Genomic DNA, 26,914 nt, shown 5'->3' on the forward strand with positions numbered 1-26,914 from the left:
ACCTGATTGGCTGTTAGCGTGTCACGCCCACTGATCAGTGATCACTTACTGCGTTGCTCGGTTACCAGAGAGCGTGTGCCTTTGTTCATGCAACCAACCTTGCTTCCATACTTCCGCTTTCTTACCACCAAGGAGAAAATCAAACGTTTTATCGACCATATTTTTCATTTCTATCGATTGCATGTCTGTCACGTTTTATTGGCAGAGCCCTGACATATACACTAAAGTACCAAAAACTGTTACCACTGAGTACTGGTATCGATTGGTACTGTATCGGCGCTCCTCTCTACTTGTAACTATTTGGGCCTAATTTGGACTTTTGCTGCCAGACTGATGTGAGCTGACTTGTTGACGTTTTTCCACAAAGAGAAAATGTCATGTGTTGGGGGATTGTTTGACCTGAAGGATCACTTCCCCTTTTTAAAAAAATGTTTATTTAAAGTTTGACTGACTACTATCACACACGCACATCATAAAAAACAACAACTCTCTCACAACCACACAATCAAGTTTCTGTCAAAAGACAAAAACATAACGCCGCTCCTAGCTATGTTCCCCATTTTGCCTTGAAAGTCACATGGTGTTACCACTGTGTCCAATGTATTCAAACACACACACACACACACACACACACACACACACACACACACACACACACACACACACACACACACACACACACACACACACACACATCCTGGAGGTGAAGCAGCAGACATTCGACACAATCACAAGATCCTAGTGTGGAAAACAAAAACAAAAGCCAAAACTGAGCCGTCAAATGAATGAAAAGTCATTATCCCACCATCATCCGCTGACTCTCTATTTCGTCCACAACTTCTCGGAAGTCTAAATCACCCCAAAGAACAACTCGTAACCGATGTCAGAGATTTTAACGACCCAGCAAACACACAAAAAGGGCGTCCGCACACTAGGTACTAGGAATCGATTCTCGATTCACCATGATTCTTGATTCAAACCAATTCTCGCAATGTATTATTTGGTATAATAATTATCAATCAATCAATGTTTATTTATATAGCCCTAAATCACAAGTGTCTCAAAGGGCTGTACAAGCCACAACGACATCCTCGGTACAGAGCCCACATACGGGCAAGGAAAACTCACCCCAGTGGGACGTCAATGTGAATGACTATGAGAAACCTTGGAGAGGACCGCATATGTGGGTAACCCCCCCCCTCTAGGGGAGACCGAAAGCAATGGATGTCGAGTGGGTCTGACATAATATTGTGAAAGTCCAGTCCACAGTGGATCTAACACATCAGCGAAAGTCCAGTCCATAGTGGGGCCAGCAGGAACCATCCCGAGCAGAGAAATTATAACAAATGATATAAAACAGGTTACAAGTTAGAAAAGCTTCTCATGGTTTCATGAAAATGGCCGAAAACGTCTTTTTAAAAATGTATTCTTATAAAAAAACACAAAAATACATTCTAATTTTTTTTCTATGTATATATACTGTATATATACAGTCGCGATCAAAAGTTGACATACACTTGTAAAGAACATAATGTCATGGCTGTCTTGAGTTTCCAATAATTTCTACAGCTCTTATTTTTTTGTGACAGAGTGATTGGAGCACATACTTGTTGGTCACAAAAAACATTCATAAAGTTTGGTTCTTTTATGAATGTATTATGGGTCTACTGAAAATGTGAGCAAATCTGCTGGGTCAAAAGTATACATACTGTCACGACGGTGGGGTTTTTCGCAGCTTACTGCGAAGTTTTTAGTGGACCCCGACTTAAACAAGTTGAAAAACTTATTCGGGTGTTACCATTTAGTGGTCAATTGTACGGAATATGTACTTCACTGTGCAACCTACTAATAAAAGTCTCAATCAATCAATCAATTGTTCTCCCAGGAAGCAAAACTGACGGCTCCGGACGAAGGCGTAAAGGTAGGACAAGGTAGGCCCAACCACGCCCCCCAACCACGCCGCCGCCCCCCCCCCCCCACCTCCCGATATCGGAGGTCTCAAGGTTGGCAAGTATGACCAAAACTGGCCTCTGCATTCCTTTGATCTGCACCCCTGTCCTACACAACTTGGAAGATTGGAAGAAATATGCAAAGGGTAGCTTTATTGACGGGACCTTTCACCTTCGCCTATGTCCGCCAGATTGTGGAGAATAGGAGTAAACAAAATCAACAGGGTTCTTGTATGGGCAGCTTGAGTATTTTTTCCTCAACGTGACGACAATGGGGATTTCAGCATGCTACCATTAGCATACCAGATTTGTTCAGCTAATTTGGCACCTCAGTCTCCTACATTTTGCTTTTTCGCAAATGCTAACTGTGAACATGCTAATGTTAGCATAGTACTGGCATCATGCAAGCTTTTTTAGCTCATTTTGCTCATATTGTTTGTTACTTGACGCTACCTGGCCAGCGTGCTAACTCCTAGCATTCCAGTTCCGCTTTGGCTCTTCAACATTCACAGTACATTTGCACCAAAATGGCATTTTTTTTGTTGAAATTCCTTGAAAAAAAAATCTACATATGCAACTTGTTTTCAAGGTGGAAAATACAAAAAATGGCCCCCGCATCCTTTGATTTGCACACCTGTCCTACACAACTTAGAAGATTGGAGGACAATTGCCAAGGGTAGATTTGTTGACTTGACCTTTGCCTACATCGGCAAGATTGCGGAGAATAGGAGTAAAAAATCAAGAGGGTTCTTGTTTGGGCAGCTTGAGTATTTTTTTCCTCTACATGACGACAATGGAGATTTCAGAATGCTAACATTAGCATGCTAGATTTTTTTTAAACCTAATTTAGCAGGTAAACACCTCAATGTCCTATATTGTGCTATTTTACTAATGCTAACTGTAGACATGCTATTGTTAGCATGTTAGCATAGTACTGTTAGCATGCAAGCATTGTTAGCTCATTTTGCTCATATTTTTTTTTTCTTGATATTATCTGGCCAGCGTGCTAACTGCTAGTATTCCAGTTCCGCTTTGGCTCTTCAACATTCACACTACATTTGCACCAAAATGGCGTTTTTTTATTTTTATTTTTTTTTAAATTTATTTTAAACAACATAAAAAAAGACACAAGATACACTTACCATTAGTGCATCAACCCAAGAAAACCCTCCCTCCCCCATTCACACTCATCCACACTCATTTACACAAAAGGGGCTGTCTCTTTCTGTTATTAAAAAAAAAAATCTTCTGGTTCCTACAATATAGAATAATACAGTCTGCAAGGGATACAGTCTTTAGAGCACACATGATTGTGCGTGGTGCTGGTCCACTAACATTTTCATTAATTACTATCTTTTATGTAATTGTTTTTATATTGCTTTACTTTCAAACAAAACAAACAAAGGACCTTAACTTCACCAGACCGGGTTGTCAATGAAATCAGATTGTTCAAAAGGGTTCTTAAAACCAGGTCCAGTTCAGATAACGTCCAGATCGGGCTCAGCAACACACACCTTCACCCATGTACACCAAAAACCAGGGAACACAACAGGTTGCATACAATCCACATACAAAAATACATTTTCAAATTAAGCACCCATGTACAGTCCAGATCACATCCAAGTCGAACTCAGCAACACATACCTTCATTTATGTACACTTAAAATAGGGAATACAACAACAGATTGCATATCATATATAAACAAAATTACATTTTCAAAATAAGCCTTTGAGGACTTCCCATCTTTTTTTATGTTTTTTGGCATCATTATCGTTTTCAACCATATAATTTTCTAAAGTTAAAAAATACTGAATAAATGTTTTAATGAAATAAATACTAAGTGAATATCTGTTTTTGGCCTTAAAAATAAACCTTTTACCGAGTACTATAATTTTTTAATTCTTTGAAAAGAAAATCTACATATGGTACTTTTTTCCATGTGAAAAATACAAAAAACGGCCCCCACATCCTTTGATTTGCACCCCTGTCCTACACTAACTGCTAGCATTCCAGTTCGGCTTTGGCTCTTCAACATTCACACTACATTTCTACCAAAAAATGCATTTGCATGAAAATTTAAAATCTACATATTGTACTTGTTTTCAAGGTGGAAAATACCAAAAATGGCCCCCGCATCCTTTGATTTGCACCCATGTCCTACACAACTTGGAAGATCGGAGGAAAATTGCAAAGGCTAGCTTTGTTGACTTGACCTTTGACCTTCGCCTATGTCCGGCAGATTGTGGAGAATAGGAGTAAAAAAAAATCATATCATAAAATATGAGCAGCTTGACTATGTATTTCCTCGACATGACGACAATGGGGATAGCAGATATGAAGGACTCTCACACAAAATGGCAACTCCCTCGCCAGCATCCCAATTTTACACACACACACTCGACAAAATACACACATACACTTAAAACCTTCACATGGTTTTGGGAACAGGCGTTGAGATAAGAAAGAGTGACAAGGAGGGAATGTTGGGCTGCGACCCATAGCCATTGTGTCCTAATACAATATCGGACTTCCTTTAGATGCCAGACGCCACACACACACACACACACACACACACACACACACACACACACACACACACACACACACACACACACACACACACACACACACAAACACAAACACACAAATACTGCATAGCAGGCGGCAAGGCAGGGGGACAGCTTCCTTTAGACATGGCCCTGGGCGAGCGAGGGAGGGAGAGTGTCACACACACACACACACTTAAAGTTAGAGAGAGAGAGAGAGAGAGAGGCTGGTACAAAAAGTCTCACACACTCATCTCGTCACACACACCAACTGTGTTGTCATCCCAACAACTCACTTTGCTGCGTCCCATTCAGAAAGCGTCGACTGGCCTCCTCCAACACCTGGCGAACGCCTGCACCTTTTCCAACACCGCCACCTGCTGGAGAACCACTGACGAGCTCCTGCCTTGCTCAAAGGCGCCTTGCCAAGCCGCTAGAACCTTCCTCTGAGGCTGTGATAGACCACCGTCGCTCTCATCAGGTAGTCGGTGTTGGTCTGCAACACACACACACACACTGAACAAGTTTTACAGGAACTGTACACACGTCCTCTGCAGAGGACATTCTTGATTAATTAAAGGAACTGTGTGAAATCAAATCACAATTCCATCACTAAAATAGTAATAACAGTTCATTTTTAACTCCGCAAAGAAGTTTTGTGTAACGCAACAAGACATGACTTTATTATTATTGTCTATTTATGAAATGGTCAACGCCAACCATGATATAAGCCTGTAAATATGGTCAATAATATACAAAAGTCACATAATATTCATGTTTGTCATCTTTTAGAAAAGGGACTTATGACACATTTACACATCTCTAAAGGAGAAAGACACAAAGAGTTTGGGGGGGAAAAATTAGACAGAAAAATCGATTCACATTCGAATTTTGTGCGTTATTCATCCCGATTTTAAATCAATTCATAATTTACCCCTTAAAAAAAATAAAAATATGGTAACACTTTAGTATGGGGAACATATTCACCATTAATTAGTTGTTTATTAAAGTAACAAAGACTTAATTTACAGTTATTTGGACACTAGGGGAACATATAAGGGTTAGGGTTAGGTTTAGGGTTAGGGTTACGATTAGGGTTACTAATAAGCAATAAGGGTTAGGGTTGGTTAACTCTTAGTTAATGGCTTATTGGTTGTATAATAAGGCCATGCAGAATAAGGCATTAATAAGTACTTAATAATGACTAATTAAGAGCCAATATGTTACTAATTTGCATGTTAATAAGCAAGTAATTAATGGTGAATATGTGTTCCCCATACTAAAGTGATACCAAAAAAATAAATAAATAATAATAAATAAATAAATAAATATATACATATATTAATAATTATAAAATATAATATTTTTTATTAATAATAATACTTTTTTTCTTTTTTCTTTTTTTTACACGTTTTTAGGGCATCTCCATGCAACCAGAAGGTGCTTTTCTAACCTGTTTTGAAAAAGTTTCATTATAATTATTATATCAAATAATACATGGCGAAAATCGGTTTGAACCAGGAATCGATTCTGAATCGAATAGTCACCCCAAGAATTAGAATCAAATTAAATCGTTAGGTTTCCATAGCTTCACATCCCTAACACACACACACACACGTCAGGAATTACGTGGTGGGGACCAATACACACAATGTTTGACCACTAGTCATACACACTTCACACTCCTAAATTATGAAAAATGACCTTCAGGGGACCATTTAAAAAATAACAAAAAAAATGCATAGGGCCTAAAAGAAGGACATTCTCTGTTGATTCCAATGCTTTGGACCTGTGGGGTCGAGCTGGACCCCACAGCGTGAGTGAAATGTCAGGTTTTTGGTCCCATGGGGATAGAAATACAAGCACACACACACACACACACGCACACACACACACACACACACACACACACACACACACATACACACACACACACACACACAGGTTACTGTACATCTAAATCTGTGGTGTCCAAACATGTAAAGCCAGGGCTTCTTAGATATTATTTAATTTCAGTTCATCAAAACATACAATGTAGGTCAAGTTGCCCTGAGATGGGTAGGTTGTGAGTTCAAACCCCGGCCGAGTCATACCAAAGACTATAAAAATGGGAGCCATTACCTCCCTGCTTGGCACTCAGCATCAAGGGTTGGAATTGGGGGTTAAATCACCAAAAATGATTCCTGGGCGCGGCCACCGCTGCTGCCCACTGCTCCCCTCACCTGCCAGGGGGTGATCAAGAGTGATGGGTCAAATGCAGCGAATAATTTCACCACACCTAGTGTGTGTGTGTGACGATCATTGGTACTTTAACTTTAACTTTATATTAGTTCTGTGAATCTTACAACCACTCATGATTCAATTCAGAATCGATTCTCCATTCAAACCGACTCTCTCGCAAAGGAAATTATATTTAAACCTTTTCGAAACAGGTTGCAGGTTAGCAGGCAAGGAGATGGTCTAAAAGAGCATAATTTTAAAAAATGTATTCTTACTGAAAGAAAAAAAAAGTGATTCTAGAAAATTATGAATCAATTCAGAATGGTAATAAATAAAACATGGGATTCTGATGTGAATCAATTTATTCCAGCACCCCAATGCTAAGTGGTTAAAATGTTTATTATTAATCCCCGCTCCATAATAGTATTAACAGTTGAGCTTTTCCTCGTTACTTTATGCCTTTTACTGTATTTTCCCCATTTTTGCAGCATTATTTTGGTATATTTTGTTTAAAAAAATGGCCACAAATGTCTCCTAGGCTTTAAACCATACGACTACTTAGCTTCTGAGCTTCTTTCATCGCGATTAAACCATGCTAATTCAAAAGAGAAGGGGAGTGTTGTTGCAGCTGGAACTAATCGATGCATCACGACAGTCATTTTGTATGGGAAGTATTATTGTATCAATTTTATTTGCAAACGTGTATCTCGATCTGTGCACGTGAAATCCGATTGGCGTGCGTGTGTACTAATGTGTGTATGTATATCCATCTGAGTGTGTTTTAGATGCGCGTACGTGTGTTTTTAAGATGTCTGTCTCTAATCACAAAGTGACTTTTGCAACACTTCTGCAGTGTACGATTTGAGCGAGCGCATCCATATTTGTGAGCGTGTATCACGTGTGCGCGCATTCAGAAGTGCGTGCGTACAATACAATCTGTGTGTGCGTATCTGAGGTGTGCCTACTTTTAACCAACCACGCAATTTAAACCATGTTAGAATTATGTGGAGGGTTAATTTGAAATGACAGAGGGCGACTTTATAATGAGGTGGCAGACCACATAAAATAATGTGGCGGAGCACATAAAATTACGTGAAGGACCACATTTAATGATGTGGTGGGCTACATTAGAATTATGTGGGGTGCCACTTTAAGTTATGGGACGGGCCGTCTAAAAATGAAGTGGCGGCCCACAATCAAATGAAAGGGCGGAGCACATTAAATGAAGTGGCGGTCCACAATAAAATGACAGGGCGGAGCACATGAAATGATGTGGCAGACCACATAAAATGAAGTGGCGGGCACATTAAATGAAGTGGCAGTCCACGATAAAATGACAGGGCGGAGCACATTAAATGAAGTGGCGGTCCACAATAAAATGACAGGGCGGAGCACATGAAATGATGTGGCAGACTACATAAAATGAAGTTGCGGGCCACAATAAAATTATATGGCAGACCACAAAAAATGACGTGGCGGGCCACGATTGAATGATGTAGGGGAGCATAATATAATTATGTGGAGGGTTAATTTAAAATGACAGAGGGCCACTTTATAATGATGTGGCAGACCACATAATATAATGTGGCGGAGCACATAAAATAATGTGGAAGACCACATTTAATGACGTGGTGGGCTACATTAGAATTATGTGGGGTGCCACTTTAAGTTATGGGACGGGCCGTCTAAAAATGAAGTGGCGGCCCACAATAAAATGAAAGGGCGGAGCACATTAAATGAAGTGGCGGTCCACGATAAAATGACAGGGCGGAGCACATTAAATGAAGTGGCGGTCCATGATAAAATGACAGGCCGGAGCACATTAAATGAAGTGGCGGTCCACAATAAAATGACAGGGCGGAGCACATGAAATGATGTGGCGGACCACATAAAATGAAGTGGCGGGCCACAATAAAATTATATGGCAGACCACAAAAAATGACGTGGCGGGCCACCTTAGAATGATGTAGGGGAGCATAATATAATTATGTGGAGGGTTAATTTAAAATGACATAGGGCCACTTTATAATGATGTGGCAGACCACATAAAATAATGTGGCGGAGCACACAAAATAATGTGGAGGACCACATTTAATGATGTGGTGGGCTACATTAGAATTATGTGGGGTGCCACTTTAAGTTATGGGACGGGCCGTCTAAAAATGAAGTGGCGGCCTACAATAAAATGAAAGGGCAGAGCACATTAAATGAAGTGGCGGTCCACAATAAAATGACAGGGCGGAGCACATTAAATGAAGTGAATGTCCACGATAAAATGACAGGGCGGGGCACATTAAATGATGTGGCGTGCCACTTTAAAATTATGGGATGGGCCACAATAAAATGAAGTTGCCATCCACGTTAAAATGATGTGGTGGACAACATTAAAACAGTGGCGCGCCATATTAAAATTATGGGACAGACCACAAAATTGTGTGGAGGGCCACTTTAGAATGAAGTGACAGGGCATATTAAATTATGTTGAGGGCCAGATTTGAGTTTGACAAAGCAAGTTAGTTTGAGTAACTCTGATGGATTTACTGAAAATAACCAATCCCAGACCAAGCCTTCAATCCACTCAGCCTACATTTAACCAACCACGGAAGACACTACGCAATTTCAACCAATCGCAAACAACGTAAGGCGGGTCTTGGCGTCTCTCTTTCACGCACCTCAGCTGTAAATTCACGGACAACTTAAAACACACGTAGGCGGATCTGAATACCGCATTTTTCGGAGTATAAGTCGCTCCGGAGTATAAGTCGCACCGGCCGAAAATGCATAATAAAGAAGGGAAAAAACATATATAAGTCGCATTTTTTGGGGAAATGTATTTGATAAAAGCCAACACCAAGAATAGACATTTGAAAGGCAATTTAAAATAAATAAAGAATAGTGAACAACAGGCTGAATAAGTGTACGTTATATGAGGCATAAATAACCAACTGAGAACGTGCCTGGTATGTTAACGTAACATATTATGGTAAGAGTCATTCAAATAACTATAACATATAGAACATGCTATACGTTTACCAAACAATCTGTCACTCCTAATCGCTAAATCCCATGAAATCTTATACGTCTAGTCTCTTACGTGAATGAGCTAAATAATATTATTTGATATTTTACGGTTATGTGTTAATAACTTCACACATAAGTCGCTCCTGAGTATAAGTCGCACCCGCCGGCCAAACTATGAAAAAAACTGCGACTTATAGTCCGAAAAATACGGTACACACACTGGTATTAATATACAGACACACACATTAGTGAGATACATGTTTTCAAAAAATGTCTCCACAATAATACTTCCATAGCAAAGAATGACACGTAAACACACAGGAAATAACATTCTACCGTTCTGTGCCAATTTTAACCTCTCACTTGTAATTGCTCATAAATATTCATTTCAAAACATTCTCAGGTCTGAGTGTGTGTGTGTGTGCATAGAAGCAGGATACAGGACAATGCCCAGCGCTGTGCACACACACACACACACACACACACACACACACACACACAGGTCAGGCGATAGTCTATACAAGGAAGTAATATTGTTATTAAGTATCCCAGGAGCACTTATGAAAGACATGGCCACACACACACGAGTTGTGGGTCTGTGGGATCGCAAAAAACAGGAAAGGTGGGGCGTTCAAGACATCAAGACGCTGTGAAAGAATATCCCTGATTTATTTTGAGCTTAAAAATAAATACAATAAATTACCGGTATACAAAATGTGCTGAATAATTGAGCAGATGTGTATTTGTTATTAATTGGTGTAGAAAAGACTGAAAATAAACGGTAGTGAAATATACAGTCGGTATTCATCTTTAGTCTCTGTATGGATGAGCACAATGAGGGTTTAAGGACTGAGTGTGTGTGTGTGTGTGTTCTGGCAATGCTTACTTAATGGGGACATCGCTCTGTTTACACAGTCACCTTTAGGGGACCTCTGACGGTATGGGGACAAAAAAACAGGTCCCCTAAAGGGAAACCTTTTTAAATGATAGTCAGATCCATTCTGAAGATGCATAAGTGATTTTTAAGCTTTGGCCCATAAATTTGGGTTACTTTGTTTACGTGTTTCAAATATTGGTAAAAGGGAAAATTAATTTTCTTGAAAAGGGAAACATTTGTTATCCTGGCATTAATAGTACTGTCATTCTGTATGGTATCCATCCTTAGTTAAAACTAATGTATTTTTCCAAAAACAAAATCTGGTTTAGTGTTCCTTAGGATGACATTTTCATACAGCATGATTATAAAACATTATGACCTTAAAGTAGGATTCACATTCAGAATTTTCCATCCTTCTATATATGGTAGTTGGAGTTGCAGACAACTTCATTACTGCTAAATAGCAGTTTTCAGTCATGTCACAGAAGATGCAGGATTTGATTTAACTTTGAAGTGGTGAAACTTCCTATAAGAGGACAGCTGTAGTGTTGTATTCTGAGGATCATGTCATATTTCATTTCAACTTTTTTTGTTTGTTTAATGGTCGTCAGTAGTCACGTACAAATTTGTGTGAATTAAGCAAAATTATTAAATTTGGTCCCCATGAACCATATGAACTCTTTTTCCCCAGGGTCCCCAGTAAGAATGATCAGCACATTACTTCATCAATCCAGAGATTTAAAGACGTGTATGAGCTAACTGGGCAGTGGTCATTTTACACCATTTTTGTTATGCCTCCACAACCTGTAGAAAGGGTGGTCCCCACAAGTCATGATCAAAAACTTGGTCCCCATTCCAAATGATAACCAGTATGTGTGTGTGTGTGTATGTGTGTTTTGCTTCCCTGTGGGAGTGACGGAGGCCAGTGTGGGAAACAAGAGTGAATCTCCAGTCAGAAGGGGGCACAAACATTACATTTTTAAATAGGGGGGTCATAATGAGGGGTCCAGTTTCCATGTGAACCAGCACCAGCAGAACCTTTTACACAGCACCTAAAAAGCTGACTCGGCACAAACTGACACACAGTGGGATAAAACGAACGCGGAGATTTTCCAGCTTCGGAGGAAATATGAGCGGTAACAGAGGAAGGACAGCGCATTTTTCTAGCGAGGTCGCATAAGAATTAAAATATTATAATGTTAACTCAAGAATCTAAACACAATCCAATGCAGATCAAAATGTGATAAACTATCTAAACAAAACTTAGCTCTGTGTTGGACCAGAGGTTTTATTGAGGGCCGCTTCGCAATTATGGCTGTCCTCAGAGGGCCACCTGTAACATGAACATATATGAACATAAACAAATAATAGCCTTGTTACACAATTTGTAAAGGCAACTGTTTTTGATCATTATATTTTTATGATGGATAACTTGTTTTCAAGTCATAAGTCAACATGACAAGCGGATATTTAAGTGTTTGTGTATAATAACAAAACAAATACGTCAGGAACATCAGATAATATTAAAATGAAGAACATATGCATGTGCAACATTCTTCTGTCAAAATTGCAAGAACAAAAACATTTAGCCAGAAAGTGATTTTTGATTTCCAGCCTTTCGCAAGCCACATAAATGACGTGGTGGACCACGTTAGAATTATGTGGCATGAAGCCACATTAAATTATGTGGCAAGCCACTTTAAAAATGAAGTGGTGGTGTACAGTACAATGATGTGGCAGATCACAGTAAAATGACGTGACGTGCCACCACAATTAAATTATGGGACGGGCCACCTTGAAATGAAGTGACGGGCCAAGATAAAACGATATGGCAGACCACAAAAAGTGATGTGGCGGGCCACGTTAGAATGATGTAGTGGAGCATATTAAAATGATGTGGAGGGCCACTTTATAATGACGTGGTGGGCCACATTAGAATGGTGTAGCGGAGCATATTTAAATGATGTGGAGGGCCGCTTTATAATGACGTGGCGGACCACATAAAATGATGTGGCGTGCCACATTAAATTATGGGACGGGCTGATTTAAAGCAATGCAGCTGTCCATGATAAAATGACGTGGCGGACCACATAAATTATTCGGGGGGGCACTTTAAATGATGTGGTGGACCACGTAAAATTATGTGGCATGCCACATTAAAATTATGGAAAAGTCTACAATAAAATGAAGTCGTTATCAATGACGTGGCGGGTCACAATAAAATGAAATCGGCATCTACATTAAAATGACGTGGCGGACCACATAAATGATTCAGGGGGCCACTCTAAATGATGTGGTGGACCACGTAAAATTATGTGGCGTGCCACATTAAAATTATGGGATAGTCTACAATAAAATGAAGTCGCTATCTACGTAAAATGACGTGGCGGGTCACAATAAAATGAAATCGCCATCTACATTAAAATGATGTGGCGGGCCAAAACTAAAATGACGTGGTGGACAACATTAAAACAGTGGCGTGTCATGTTAAAATTATGGGACAGGCCACATTTAAATGAAGTGGCGGGCCACAATACAATTATATGACAGACCACTAAATTGTGTGGCGGGCCACTTTAGAATGATGTGGCAGGGCATATTAAAAGGATTTGGGAGATTTGAGTTTGTCACCTGTGTGTTGAAGTAAACAAACCAAATGAGTGTTATCTCGAATAAGAAAACTCATTAATCATTTTTAATAACAGCACTATGCGGGCTGAAGATGGCCCCTTCACCGCACTTTGGACACCCCTGTTGTATTCTGAAGAACTAAATGATGTTCTACTTGTGTTCCTTCAGTTAGAACCTGACATTGCCGACTGGTACCGAGGTCCAAACCACAGCTCCACCTGACAGGCGAGGAACGCTGTGACTGACAGCTGATGGCTGACTGGAGTCTGCTGGGAAACTTCCTGGAGGAAGTACAGGAACACTCCACCTCCATTGGCAAGGTAAGAGAATCAACCATGAAGCAACACGCACACACAATCAAACAATGTACACAAAATAGAAAAATCACATTGAACACCTAATAATAAGCTCTTAAAATGAAGGAATATTTAAGAAATGCTTAATAAAGTGTAAGAAAATAGTGCAAGGTGTGAAAACGTAAACATAGAGAAACCTGAAAAAGAACTATTTTCTGCAGGTTCAGTGGCAGCAAGTTACAGCTGTGCTCTAAAGGGTGAGCCGGCTAAGGTGGTGTGGTATTAGCGGTCTTGCCTTGCATCATTTACAGACCACATTGGTTTGACTCCTATATTAGCGTCCCTTCACTGGCTCCCTGTGCGTTACAGAACCAATTTTAAACTCCTTTTATTTGTTTTTAAATGTCTAAACAACCTCGCGCCAACATATCTCTCCGACCTCCTTCAGCCTTACTGCCCCACCCGATCCCTAAGATCAGCCGATCAGCTGCTACTGACGGTCCCGGACACAAGGCTGAAGCTTAGAGGTGACAGAGCTTTCGCCGCTGCTGCTCCCAAGCTCTGGAACGACCTACCTCTTAGTGTTAGACAAGCCTCCTCTCTTCCTGTTTTTAAACTTCTCTTAAAAACATACTTTTATTCCATGGCTTTTAACACTGAGTGATACCCATCCTGCAATGGCGCCCCATAATACACCTGCTGTGAACCTGTTTTTATGTTTTTATATTTTATTTATTTATTTTTTATCGTGTTCTGTTTGTGTTGTGTTGTGTTTGCTCGGTTCTCGTATTATTTTTAACCTGCCCATTGTACAGCACTTTGGCTACCCCTGTGGTAAATTTTAAATGTGCTTTATAAATAAATTTGATTTGATTTGACTACGGTCCCTTTGAAAAAATCCCAAAAATGACTTGATTATTTATGAGATACAGTAAAGTGCAACCCGTTTATGTTGCCAGCCTTTCTAAGTCGACCAACTCTTCAAGTCTGTTCTTTTTACTAAAAAGTGCAGACATAGGTCATCACACATGGCTGACCGCTTTTATTTTGAAGCAAAGCCAGTTCCTTTAGCACAGCATCGAGGCGTTCCCCCTTTCCTGCGATGGTAAGACGATTCTTCCGTTTGTTTGATATATTCATTGCTGTCACAAGTGGTGGAAAAGGGTATTCCCAGCAGGCACAAGACATTGATACAACGTTGATTATACATAAATGTTCTTTAAAACTGACTTCTAAACAATGCTGCAAAATAGTAATATTTGTAAATTGTATACACATTGTTGGTTGGGAAATGACCAAAATTCAATGGTCAAATCAACGTCACAACCTGACATTGAATAAACGTCGTCTAAAAGCATGTTGTTTCAACATTGTATTTGTGTTGCAGAATATTGGTTGGGAAATGACCAAATTTCAATGGTAGAATCAATGCTCCAGCACCCCCCGCGACCCCAAAAGGGACAAGCGGTAGAAAATGGATGGATGGGAATGTAACAACCTGACATTGATTAAACCTCGTCAAAAAACATGTTCTTTCAACGTTGTATTTGTTTGGAGAATATTGGTTGGGAAATTACCAAAATTTAATGGTCAAATCAATGTCAGAACCTGACATTGAATAAACTTCGTCAAAAAGCATGTTGTTTCAACGTTGTATTTGTGTTGTAGAATATTGGTTGGGAAATGACCAACATTCAATGATCAAATCAACGTCACAACCTGACATTGATTAAACAACGTTAAAATGCACCTTGTTCCAACGTTGCATTTGTGTTGCAGAATATTGGATGTAAAATGACCAACATTCAATGGTCAAATCAACGTCACAACCTGACATTGATTAAACGTTGGCTAAAAGCATGTTGTTTCAACATTGTATTTGTGTTGTAGAATATTGGTTGGGAAATGACCAACATTCAATGGTCAAATCAACGTCGCAACCTGACATTGATTAAACAACGTCAAAAAGCATGTTGTTTCAACGTTGCATTTGTGTTGTAGAATATTGGTTTGGAAATGACCAAATTTCAATGGTCAAATCAACGTAACAACCTGACATTGAATAAACATCGTCAAAAAGCATGTTGTTTCAACATTGTATTTGTGTTGTAGAATGTTGGATGTAAAATGACCAACATTTAATGGTCAAATCAATGTCACAACCTGACATTGATTAAATGTCCTCTAAAAGCATGTTGTTTCAACATTGTATTTGTGTTGTAGAATATTGGTTGGGAAATGACCAAAATTCAATGGTCAAATCAACGTCAGAACCTGACATTGAATAAACGTCGTCAAAAAGCATGTTGTTTCAACATTGTATTTGTGTTGCAGAATATTGGATGTAAAATGACCAACATTCAATGGTCAAATCAACGTCACAACCTGACATTGATTAAACAACGTCAAAAAGAATGTTGTTTCAACATTGTATTTGTGTTGTAGAATATTGGTATGGAAATGACCAAATTTCAATGGTCAAATCAACGTAACAACCTGACATTGAATAAACGTCGTCAAAAAGCATGTTGTTTCAACATTGTATTTGTGTTGTAGAATGTTGGATGTAAAATGACCAACATTTAATGGTCAAATCAACGTCACAACCTGACATTGATTAAACAACGTCAAAAAGAATGTTGTTTCAACATTGTATTTGTGTTGTAGAATATTGGTCGGGAAATGACCAAAATTCAATGGTCAAATCAACGTAACAACCTGACATTTAATAAACAACATCAAAAAGCATGTTGTTTCCACGTTGTATTTGTGTTGCAGAATATTGGATGTAAAATGACCAACATTCAATGGTCAAATCAACGTCACAACCGGACATTGATTAAACAACGTCAAAAAGAATGTTGTTTCAACATTGTATTTGTGTTGTAGAATATTGGTTTGGAAATTACCAAATTTCAATGGGAAAATCAACGTAACAACCTGACATTGAATAAACATCGTCAAAAAGCATGTTGTTTCAACATTGTATTTGTGTTGTAGAATGTTGGATGTAAAATGACCAACATTCAATGGTCAAATCAACGTCACAACCGGACATTGATTAAACAACGTCAAAAAGCATGTTGTTTCAACGTTGCATTTGTGTTGTAGAATATTGGTTTGGAAATTGTCAAATTTCAATGGGAAAATCAACGTAACAACCTGACATTGAATAAACATCGTCAAAAAGCATGTTGTTTCAACATTGTATTTGTGTTGTAGAATGTTGGATGTAAAATGACCAACATTTAATGGTCAAATCAACGTCACAACCTGACATTGATTAAACAACGTCAAAAAGAATGTTGTTTCAACATTGTATTTGTGTTGTAGAATATTGGTCGGGAAATTACCAAAATTCAATGGTCAAATCAACGTAACAACCTGACATTGAATAATCGTCGTCAAAAAGCATGTTGTTTCAACGTTGTATTTGTGTTGTACAATGTTGGATGTAAAATGACCAACATTTAATGGTCAAATCCATGTCACAACCTGACATTGATTAAACAACGTCAAAAAGAATGTTGTTTCAACGTTGTATTTGTGTTGTAGAATATTGGTCGGGAAATGACCAAAATTCAACGGTCAAATCAACGTCAGAACCTGACATTTAATAAACAACATCAAAAAGCATGTTGTTTCCACGTTGTATTTGTGTTGCAGAATATTGGATGTAAAATGACCAACATTCAATGGTCAAATCAACGTCAGAACCTGACATTGATTAAACAACATCAAAAAGCATGTTGTTTCAACGTTGTATTTGTGTTGTAGAATATTGTTTGGGAAATGACCAAAATTCATTGGTCAACTCAACGTAACAACCTGACGTTGAATCAATGTTGTCAAAATTATGTTGTTTCAACGTTAGGTTTTTGTTGCTCAACGTCAAGACCTAATTTAACAAGTTATCAACGTTGTTTCAATGTCTTGTGCCTGCTGGGCTACAATTGGGTACCACTGCGGCCCATATAGTCCACAGTTGAAAAACAGATGTTTTTTGGCGTTCACTGGCATTCTTTTACGTGTCATCCAGGTGTGGTTGACCATCCTGTTCATTTTCCGCATCCTGGTTCTGGGGACGGCGGCTGAGTCGTCTTGGGGCGACGAACAGGAAGACTTCAGCTGCGACACGGAACAGCCCGGCTGCGAGAACGTGTGCTACGACAAAGCCTTCCCCATAGCGCACATACGATATTGGGTACGAACGCTCTCCCCTCCCCAACTCGGACGTTTCACGTCGTCTGATGAGTCTTTCTACGCGCTCCCAAGGTGCTCCAGATCGTCTTCGTGTCCACGCCCAGCCTGGTCTACATGGGCCACGCCATGCACACGGTCCGCAGGGAGGAGAAGAGGCGGCGCCGAGAGGAGGAAGGCGGGGAGAATGGCGAGGGCGATGAGGACAACGACGACCCGGGAGGGGGCGAAGGAGGCAAGGAGCGAGGGGACAAAGAAGGAAAGTACGCAGGGAAGGAGAAGAACGAAGGGCCGCCAGCAGGGAGGGTCCCCCTGAAGGGGGCGCTGCTGCAGACCTACGTGCTGAGTATCCTCGTAAGAAGCATCATTGAGGTGAACGCAGCCTTTCCCCTCTTTTACTTTGTGATGGATTAGGGCTGGATAAATAACATTTTAATTTCGATTTTGGCTTCTCACCATCATGAGAATATAATAATCGGAAAAAACGATTAATGGGCCGCGCAACGTGCATGCAAATTCCGGAGCTTGTCACTAGAGATGTCCGATAATATCGGGCTGCCGATATTATCGGCCGATAAATGCTTTAAAATGTAATATCGGAAATTATTGGAATCGGTTTCAAAAAGTACAATTTATGACTTTTTAAAACGCCGCTGTACGGAGTGGTACACGGACGTAGGGAGAAGTACAGAGCCCCAATAAACCTTAAAGGCACTGCCTTTGCGTGCCGGCCCAATCACATAATATCTACGGCTTTTCACACACACAAGAGAATGCAACGCATACTTGGTCAACAGCCATACAGGTCACACTGAGGGTGACCGTATAAACAACTTTAACACTGTTACAAATATGCGCCACACTGTGAACCCACACCAAACAAGAATGACAAACATTTTGGGAGAACATCCGCACCGTAACACATCATCAACACAACAGAACAAATATCCAGAATCCCTTGCAGCACTAACTCTTCCAGGACGCTACAATATACACCCCCCGCTAACCCCTACCCCCCCACCCCATCCGCACCGTAACACAACATAAACACAACAGAACAAATACCCAGAACCCCTTGCAGCACTAACTCTTCCGGGACGCTACAATATACACCCCCCGCTAACCCCTACCCCCCCAACCCCCCACACATCCAAACCCCGACCCCCCCCCCCCAACCCCGCCCACCTCAACCTCCTCATGCTCTCTCAGGAAGAGCATGTCCCAAATTCCAAGCTGCTGTTTTGAGGCATGTTAAAAAAAATAATGCACTTTGTGACTTCAATAATAAATATGGCAGTGCCATGTTGGCATTTTTTTCCATAACTTGAGTTGATTTATTTTGGAAAACCTTGTTACATTGTTTAATGCATCCAGCGGGGGATCACAACAAAATTAGGCATCATAATGTGTTCATTCCACGACTGTATATATCGGTATCGGTTGATATCGGAATCGGTAATTAAGAGTTGGACAATATCGGAATATCGGATATCGGCAAAAAAGCCATTGTCGGACATCTCTACTTGTCACGATGAAACGGATGATTGAAAATATGTCCACTAAAAGTTTGGGATCTGACTTTTTATTTGACACAGCGTTAATCAATAATCACTAAACTCAACAAAAAAGTAAGGCATATGATTTCCGCGTTGAAGCAACCGCAGACTTAATTAATTAATTGGCCAATAAAACGGAATCTGCTGACAAACGCAACATAATATAAGGGAAGTTAACATAAATGTGAGTGAATTGTTGTCATTGTGTGGAGACGGAACATTTGTTTGGGAAAATAACGCTCAATTACCCCCGAAACACGTCCTTGAAACAGCGGCGAAACTGCAAGGCTAAAGCTAGCAAAGAACAATTCATACACAAAACACGTGTCATCTGCTTATGTGGTTGTGAACGACATCATGGTTGTACCGATCATGTACAAAAAAGGAGGACATCAGTCACAACTTGAGAGTCGCGGCCGTGCTTAGTTTTTTTTTTACAGTCTGAAGTCCTTTCTTTACTCATCAAGCTGAGAAAAGAACAGCACAGCACACTTCCCCCCTTCACAATAATAGCGCGGTGCGCCACATCCGGCCTAAAGGTTTCAAAAAGTACCATACACATATATAATGTACTTAAAGCACTTATTGATACATTCACAGAATTATTTTGCTTTGACCTAAAATATTGGTTAAAATTGTCCAAAGATGTATTGCACCAATAAATGTGAGGATTTTTGCATTTACTGTACTTAACAAACATTTTATAAAATTTTATTTGACACAAAAAGCACACACTTTATGGTGGTAAAATAAGTGTAAAAGGTAAAATACGGAATTAAAAACAATTAAAAAGGAAAAACTGAATTGCATTGTTTTTTATATTGCTATTGTTATTTAAAATGTATTGTTATTACTATTATTTTACTTCTTGTGGTTTATTCGTTACTAGTTTATATCCGGGGGTTTTTTCAACTATACTTAAAGTTGAGTTTAGGTTGTATAATAAATACTAATGTTTTCAAAGTAATGAATGTCGTTAATCGTGATTACAATATCAATCAAAATAATCAGGATTATTATTTTTGCCATAATTGTCCAGCCCTATGATTGATCAACTAAAAATGTAATAATAATTACACAATATCAATACTTTTACCCATAAGAATGTTGTTGTTGGCCCATCAGGTGGTCTTCCTATGTCTGCAGTACTTCCTGTATGGAATATTCCTCCATTCTCTTTTTGTGTGCAAGGTAAGAGAATAACACTTCATTCTTAAGATGCTCTAAAGTCCGGAGTATCAGCTGCTACTTTTTTTTCCCTACGCTTAGCACCCCGCGGCTTATAAAACCCTGCGGATAATTTATGGATTTTTCTTCGCTAACGGCCATATTGTTTTGTGTTCAATAGTTTCCAATAAATACTGAAATGGTGTGCTATTGCGCCATCTTTTGGACTGCAGGTGTTGAAAATGTACTTCCTGTTTTAATGCCTTGAACCAGAAGTATAACCGTTCATAGCGTTCCTACTCGTATGGATTCTTCATTCATCACTCCAAGCAACGTTTGTAAGTTTTACAATACAACTAAAACAATTATTCCCCTCTGTGATATCTGTAGGAGTGTTTTCATGCATATTTTTACGTGCTATCGTAATGAAATCAAGCTAGCGTTGTTAGCAGTAGCTAATATGCTAACACATTTACGAGTGTCTTTGTTTGTATTTGTGGGGGGAGGTGTAGTCAGCGCTGCTTGCAGGAGGAAAAGTCACCTCCGCTGTCCATGGTACTGAGGACGAGCACCATCTGGCAGGGGCGGGGCATGTGCTGATGGCGAGACACAGCTGGCATGTGATTAGATTTCACAGGTGGTACGTGACTTTTCAGCCACGTCCGTACCTCTCTCCCCCTCTGCTCCCGGCCGCTTACTGTTAAAGACAACAGATGATTACATTAACACGTACCACCTGAGAAATCGAATCACCTGCCAGCTGTGTCTCGCCGTCAATGGTGCTCGTCCTCAGTACCATGGACAGCGGCGGTGACTTTTCCTCCTGCAAGCAGCGCTGACTACACCTCCCCCCACAGTATTATTAACTACGCGTAGTATTATTTTTGTATTGTTTCAGTTCTGTAAATTCCTCAGTAAATTCACCAAAACGTCACTGTGGAGTTATTGAGTCTGTTTAGCTGATTGGAGAGCTAGCTTCCACAGCGAGTAGGTCTATGGCGATGACTTCTGTTTTGCTTGACTAGCCGTTTTACTGCCGTGTTTCAGACACCGTTTGGGAACATTTACAAAATATTTCTGTGTAAATAACTCGCTTATAGTCCGCACCGGCTAATATATGTGAAACATTTTTGGGGTAAAATTTAGTGGGTGCGGCTTATATACGGGTGCGTTTTATAGTTACGAAAATACGCTATTTTTTAAAGCCATTAAGCGTGTGTGTGTGTGTGTGTCCTTGCACTCAGGCGTGGCCCTGCCCACACCCCGTCAACTGCTATGTGTCACGACCCACGGAAAAGAACGTCTTTATCGTGTTCATGTTGGTGGTGTCGGCCGTGTCGCTGGTGCTCAGCGTGCTGGAGCTCCACCACCTGGCCTGGAGGCACTGCTGCAGGTAAATGTACACGCTGTGTATGTACATGTATATTTGTACATGCATATGTGCACATCTCTACTTTCTAATGGCAATCATTGGCGCATCACCTACATAGAGTTCGGGGTCCAGCGTTCACAGCCCCGCATATTCGCTGATTTAAAAAAAAAAATCAATTTGTTATTTTATATTTACAGATTATTGAAAATTAAAACTCTCCAAAAATGTGTGCAGTAATTTAAATATTAAAAAAAACAACTACAGATGTCCAATAATGGCTTTTTTGCCGATATCCGATTCTCCGATATTGTCCAACTCTTAATTACTGATTCCGATATCAACCGATACCGATATATACAGTCGTGGAATTAAAACATTATTATGCCTAATTTTGTTGTGATGCCCCGCTGGATGCATTAAACAATGTAACAAGGTTTTCCAAAATAAATCAACTCAAGTTATGGAAAAAAAATGCCAACATGGCACTGCCATATTTATTATTGAAGTCACAAAGTGCCTTAACATGCCTCAAAACAGCAGCTTGGAATTTGGGACATGTTCTCCCTGAGAGAGCATGAGGAGGTTGAGGTGGGCGGGGTTGAGGTGGGTAGCGGGGGGGGGGTGTATTGTAGCGTCCCGGAAGAGTTAATGCTGCAAGGGGTTCTGGGTATTTGTTCTGTTGTGTTACGGTGCGGATGTTCTCCCGAAATGTGTTTGTCATTCTTGTTTGGTGTGGGTTCACATTGTGGCGCATATTTGTAACAGTGTTAAAGTTGTTTATACGGTCACCCTCAGTGTGACCTGTATGGCTGTTGACCAAGTATGCGATGCATTCACTTGTATGTGTGAAAAGCCGTAGATATTATGTGACTGGGCCGACACGCAAAGGCAGTGCCTTTAAGGTTTATTGGCACTCTGTACTTCTCCCTACGTCCGTGTACACAGCAGCGTTTTAAAAAGTCATAAATTTTACTTTTTGAAACAGATACCGATAATTTTGAAACCGATAATTTCCGATATTACATTTTATTTAAATTTTTTCATTTTTTACATTTTAAAGCACTTATCGACATCCCTAAAAACAACACCATTTTCTACCACACAGATCACAACACCAACACATAGTATCACTTCCCGGTACCTGGGTATCAATACCAGTACTCAACAATACCAATGTTCGGTACTTTTGTGTACCCCCCCACCCCCACCTCAACCTCCTCATGCTCTCTCAGGGAGAGCATGTCCCAAATTCCAAGCTGCTGTTTTGAGGCATGTTAAAAAAAATAATGCACTTTGTGACTTCAATAATAAATATGGCAGTGCCATGTTGGCATTTTTTTCCATAACTTGAGTTGATTTATTTTGGAAAACCTTGTTACACTGTTTAATGCATCCAGCGGGGCATCACAACAAAATTAGGCATAACAATGTGTTAATTCCACGACTGTATATATCGGTATCGTTTGATATCGGTATCGGTAATTAAGAGTTGGACAATATCGGAATATCGGATATCGGCAAAAAAGCCATTATCGGACATCTCTACTTATAAGTCACAGGGTTCAAAATCTAGGACAAAACATTCAACACAAGAATGGACTTGTTGCCTCCTCTTTGCAGACGCTGGTTTTCGTCAAAGAACGTCGAGACCCCTGCGCTCGCCAAGCAACTTCCCATGTCGCCGCCCCCGCCCTCCACCCCGCCTCCTGACTTCAGCCAGTGTGTGATTGGGCCCTCGCACTTCCTGGCCCTCCCTTTCACCAACCACCGCCTGGCTCACCAGCAAAACTCCGCCAACATGGCCGCCGAGCAGCACAAGATGGGCGCCACGGTGGGCGAGGAGAGCCTGCTCCAGATGGAGTGCTACTCGCCCGGCTGGCAGAGGGGCGCCGACATGGCCTGCTTCAGCCACGCCGGCGGCGAGGACTGTGCGCGGGTGAAACGTGCGATGCCGTGCGCCAGTGGCGAGGTGTGTCAGAGGGACAAACGCAGGCTCAGCAAGACGAGCGCCACGAGCAGCCGAACGAGAGCGGGCGACCTCGCCATCTGACAACAGCTTTCTAGCAACCGCTCGTAACACGTCCGTGTGAGAACACTCTGAAGGAACACTGGAGCGCTTCATTGCGGCGACTTGGAGGGTAATTCCACTCTTTGGATGACTTATTTCTGTTTCCTGGCTTTCATTCCCAATAAATTACGAGTTAGCTTGACTCAAAAAGACGTCCGAGAATCTGCAGCTGTGTCCCAAATGGAATACTTTGGTCAGTGCGCTTCAGCAAGTACACTGTGCGGTGTGCACTTAGGTCCTGAGGGCGCCACGTTTGAGAGTGAAGTTCTGTCCCAAATCCATTACTGCCTTCGTACACGCTGAAATATTTACTCACTTCTTCTTCTCTCCTCTTTAATTGTGAATTGCTGCCTACATGGGGCGGCATCGCTCGGTTGGTAGAGTGGCCGTGCCAGCAACTTGAGGGTTCCAGGTTCGATTCCCGCTTCCGCCGTCCTTGTCACTGCCGTTGTGTCCTTGGGCAAGACACTTTACCCACCTGCTCCCAGTGCCACCCACACTGGTTTAAATGTAACGTAGATATTGGGTTTCACTATGTAAAAGCGCTTTGAGTCACTAGAGAAAAGTGCTATATAAATATAATTCACTTCACTACATAGTCAAGATGGCGACTAGTGAGGATGGTCACAGGTCAATTGACACACGGCCTAGGTTTGAAGGAAGCGGGAAAAATCAATGCGCTGAAAGTGACACAATGGTCACATGACTTGGTGGTAAATATTACTGCAGCTGCATCTGTACTGTGAAAATATGCACAACTTTTGACAAGAGGACACATGAGAACGGGATGGATAACACAAAAGTGGACTTATCGACAACCAACATCAAGGATGTACGATTTGTCAAACCCTTTCATACGCTCTTAACTTTTTATATTCAACTTTTTGCACAATCTTTGTTACATGTGTAGACCTTTCCAACTGTCATTACTCGCATTAAAATGTCATTTTTCACTGTGAAAGACGCTGGAAATGACCGTCATTCAACCATTTACTAACTAACTCACGGTCTATTACGTCACAATCAGTTACAATTCATTTGTATATGCCCTTAATCAAGGAAAAACTTCAAAAGTCCAAACTAGGAAAAAGAAAGGGACCCCCCCTGCTGGTTGACCGGCTGTAATGGACGCAGAGTAGGTGATTGATTGATTGATTGAAACTTTTATTAGTAGATTGCACAGTACAGTACATATTCCGTACAATTGACCACTAAATGGTAACACCCGAATACATTTTTCAACTTGTTTAATCAATTCAAGGTACAAATATACACTATCAGCATAATACAGTCATCACACAAGTTAATCATCAGAGTATATACATTGAATTATTTACATTATTTACAATCCGGGGGGTGGGATGTGGGGGCGGTTAGTTTGGTTGATATCAGCACTTCAGTCGTCAACAATTGCATCATCAGAGAAATGGACATTGAAACAGTGTAGGTGTGACTTAGTAGGATATGTACAGCGAGCAGTGAACATAGTGAGTTCAGAAAGCAAAAGAACAAGTATATATATTTGAATATTTACATTTGATTATTTAAAATCTGGGGAGGTGGGATGTGGAGGGGGGAGGGTGTTAGGTGCTGCTATTGAATTGTTACATTTAGGCCTGGGCCGACATTCAAAAAGTCAATTGATTGGACGATAAATTAAAATAAAGTCGGTACGTCTTCCAGGCTCGATAATCGCCATATATATGCGTTGTTACGGATTGCCGGAGCGGTCAGTCTTTTGCATCCGTTTCAGCAGCTTCCGGTGTTTGTACTACGAATAAATGACAGAAACGATAACCGCTGTAAAACTCCAGAGGGTTTGTGTTACCGTATTAAATTACAATAATTAGAGATGTCCAATAATATCGGACTGCCGATATTATCGGCCGATAAATGCTTTAAAATGTAATATCGGAAATGATCGGTTTCGGTTTAAAAAAGTAAAATTTATGACTTTTTAAAACGCCGCTGTGTACACGGACGTAGGGAGAAGTACAGAGCGCCAATAAACCTTAAAGGCACTGCCTTTGCGTGCCGGCCCAGTCACATAATATCTACGGCTTTTCACACAAACAAGCGAATGCAAAGCATACTTGGTCAACAGCCATACAGGTCACACTGGGGGTGACCGTATAAACAACTTTAACACTGTTACAAATATGCGCCACACTGTGAACCCACACCAAACAAGAATGACAAACACATTTCGGGAGAACATCTGCACCGTAACACAACATAAACACAACAGAACAAATACCCAGAACCCCTTGCAGCACTAACTCTTCCGGGACGCTACAATATACACCCCCCGCCCAACCCCGCCCACCTCAACCTCCTCATGCTCTCTCAGGGAGAGCATGTCCCAAATTCCAAGCTGCTGTTTTGAGGCATGTTAAAAAAAAAAAATTCCCCTTTGTGACCTTTGTGACTTCAATAATAAATATGGCAGTGCCGTGATGGCAATTTTTTCCATAACTTGAGTTGATTTATTTGTTACATTGTTTAATGAATCCAGCGGGGGGATCACAACAAAATTAAGCATGATAATTAGTTAATTCCACGACTGTATATATCGGTATCGGTTGATATCGGAATCGGTAATAAAGAGTTGGACAATATCGGAATATCGGCAAAAAAGCCATTATCGGACATCTCTAAAAATAATCAAAAAACGTGATTGATAACTACACTTTGATAAAATTCTAGATAGCTTGAATGCTAACAAATACTTTTTCCCCCGTGAAGTAACGTCATTCTCCAAAACAAACTTGTATAAGACACAGTATTCACATTGAACATAAAGGCGGTGCTGCTTGTGCACAAAGTTATCGATATAAATCCCACAGTATCAAGTTGAAACAGCCGGACACGGACTTTATTCAACAGGAAGTGAAGCCGCATGACGCCACATAAACCGGAAGTTTTAATAACTGATCACGCAATTTACATTTTTAAACTACATTCTATGACGTTTACAAATTAAAATGGAAGAAGATAAACATATCTAAAC

At 40.4% G+C, this 26,914-nt stretch overlaps 2 protein-coding genes across 5 annotated transcripts in view; one reads left to right on the top strand and one right to left on the bottom strand.

Annotated features, from left to right (window-relative positions):
* LOC133657700 (follistatin-related protein 1-like) overlaps positions 1-26,914 on the bottom strand; it is a 57,320-nt gene that overhangs the window by 25,480 nt on the left and 4,926 nt on the right. For 3 of the 4 annotated variants that reach the window (XM_062059321.1, XM_062059319.1, XM_062059320.1), the window contains exon 2: positions 4,793-4,992. The gene's annotated coding sequence lies outside the window, so the exon portion shown is untranslated. Of the gene's footprint in view, positions 1-4,792; positions 4,993-6,617; positions 6,719-26,914 lie in introns of all 4 variants that reach the window. The other variant, XM_062059322.1, reaches the window with a different exon arrangement.
* Positions 4,768-25,201, top strand: LOC133657699 (gap junction alpha-5 protein-like). Its single transcript, XM_062059318.1, has 7 exons — positions 4,768-4,977; positions 13,414-13,565; positions 17,581-17,745; positions 17,817-18,113; positions 20,423-20,488; positions 21,709-21,857; positions 23,457-25,201. The coding sequence occupies exons 2-7, from the start codon at positions 13,497-13,499 to the stop codon at positions 23,884-23,886; spliced, it is 1,176 nt and encodes a 391-aa protein (XP_061915302.1). The 5' UTR covers positions 4,768-4,977; positions 13,414-13,496; the 3' UTR covers positions 23,887-25,201.

This window comes from Entelurus aequoreus, linkage group LG09 (genome assembly GCF_033978785.1).
Source record: "Entelurus aequoreus isolate RoL-2023_Sb linkage group LG09, RoL_Eaeq_v1.1, whole genome shotgun sequence".
Classification (NCBI taxonomy): domain Eukaryota; kingdom Metazoa; phylum Chordata; class Actinopteri; order Syngnathiformes; family Syngnathidae; genus Entelurus; species Entelurus aequoreus.

Coding starts and splice junctions, on each gene's coding strand:
- LOC133657699 (XM_062059318.1), top strand. CDS start 13,497: ATGGCTGACTGGAGTCTGCTGGGAAACTTCCTGGAGGAAGTACAGGAA. Junction 20,489..21,708: donor ATTCTCTTTTTGTGTGCAAG/GTAAGAGAATAA, acceptor CCTTGCACTCAG/GCGTGGCCCTGCCCACACCC. Junction 21,858..23,456: donor GCCTGGAGGCACTGCTGCAG/GTAAATGTACAC, acceptor TCCTCTTTGCAG/ACGCTGGTTTTCGTCAAAGA.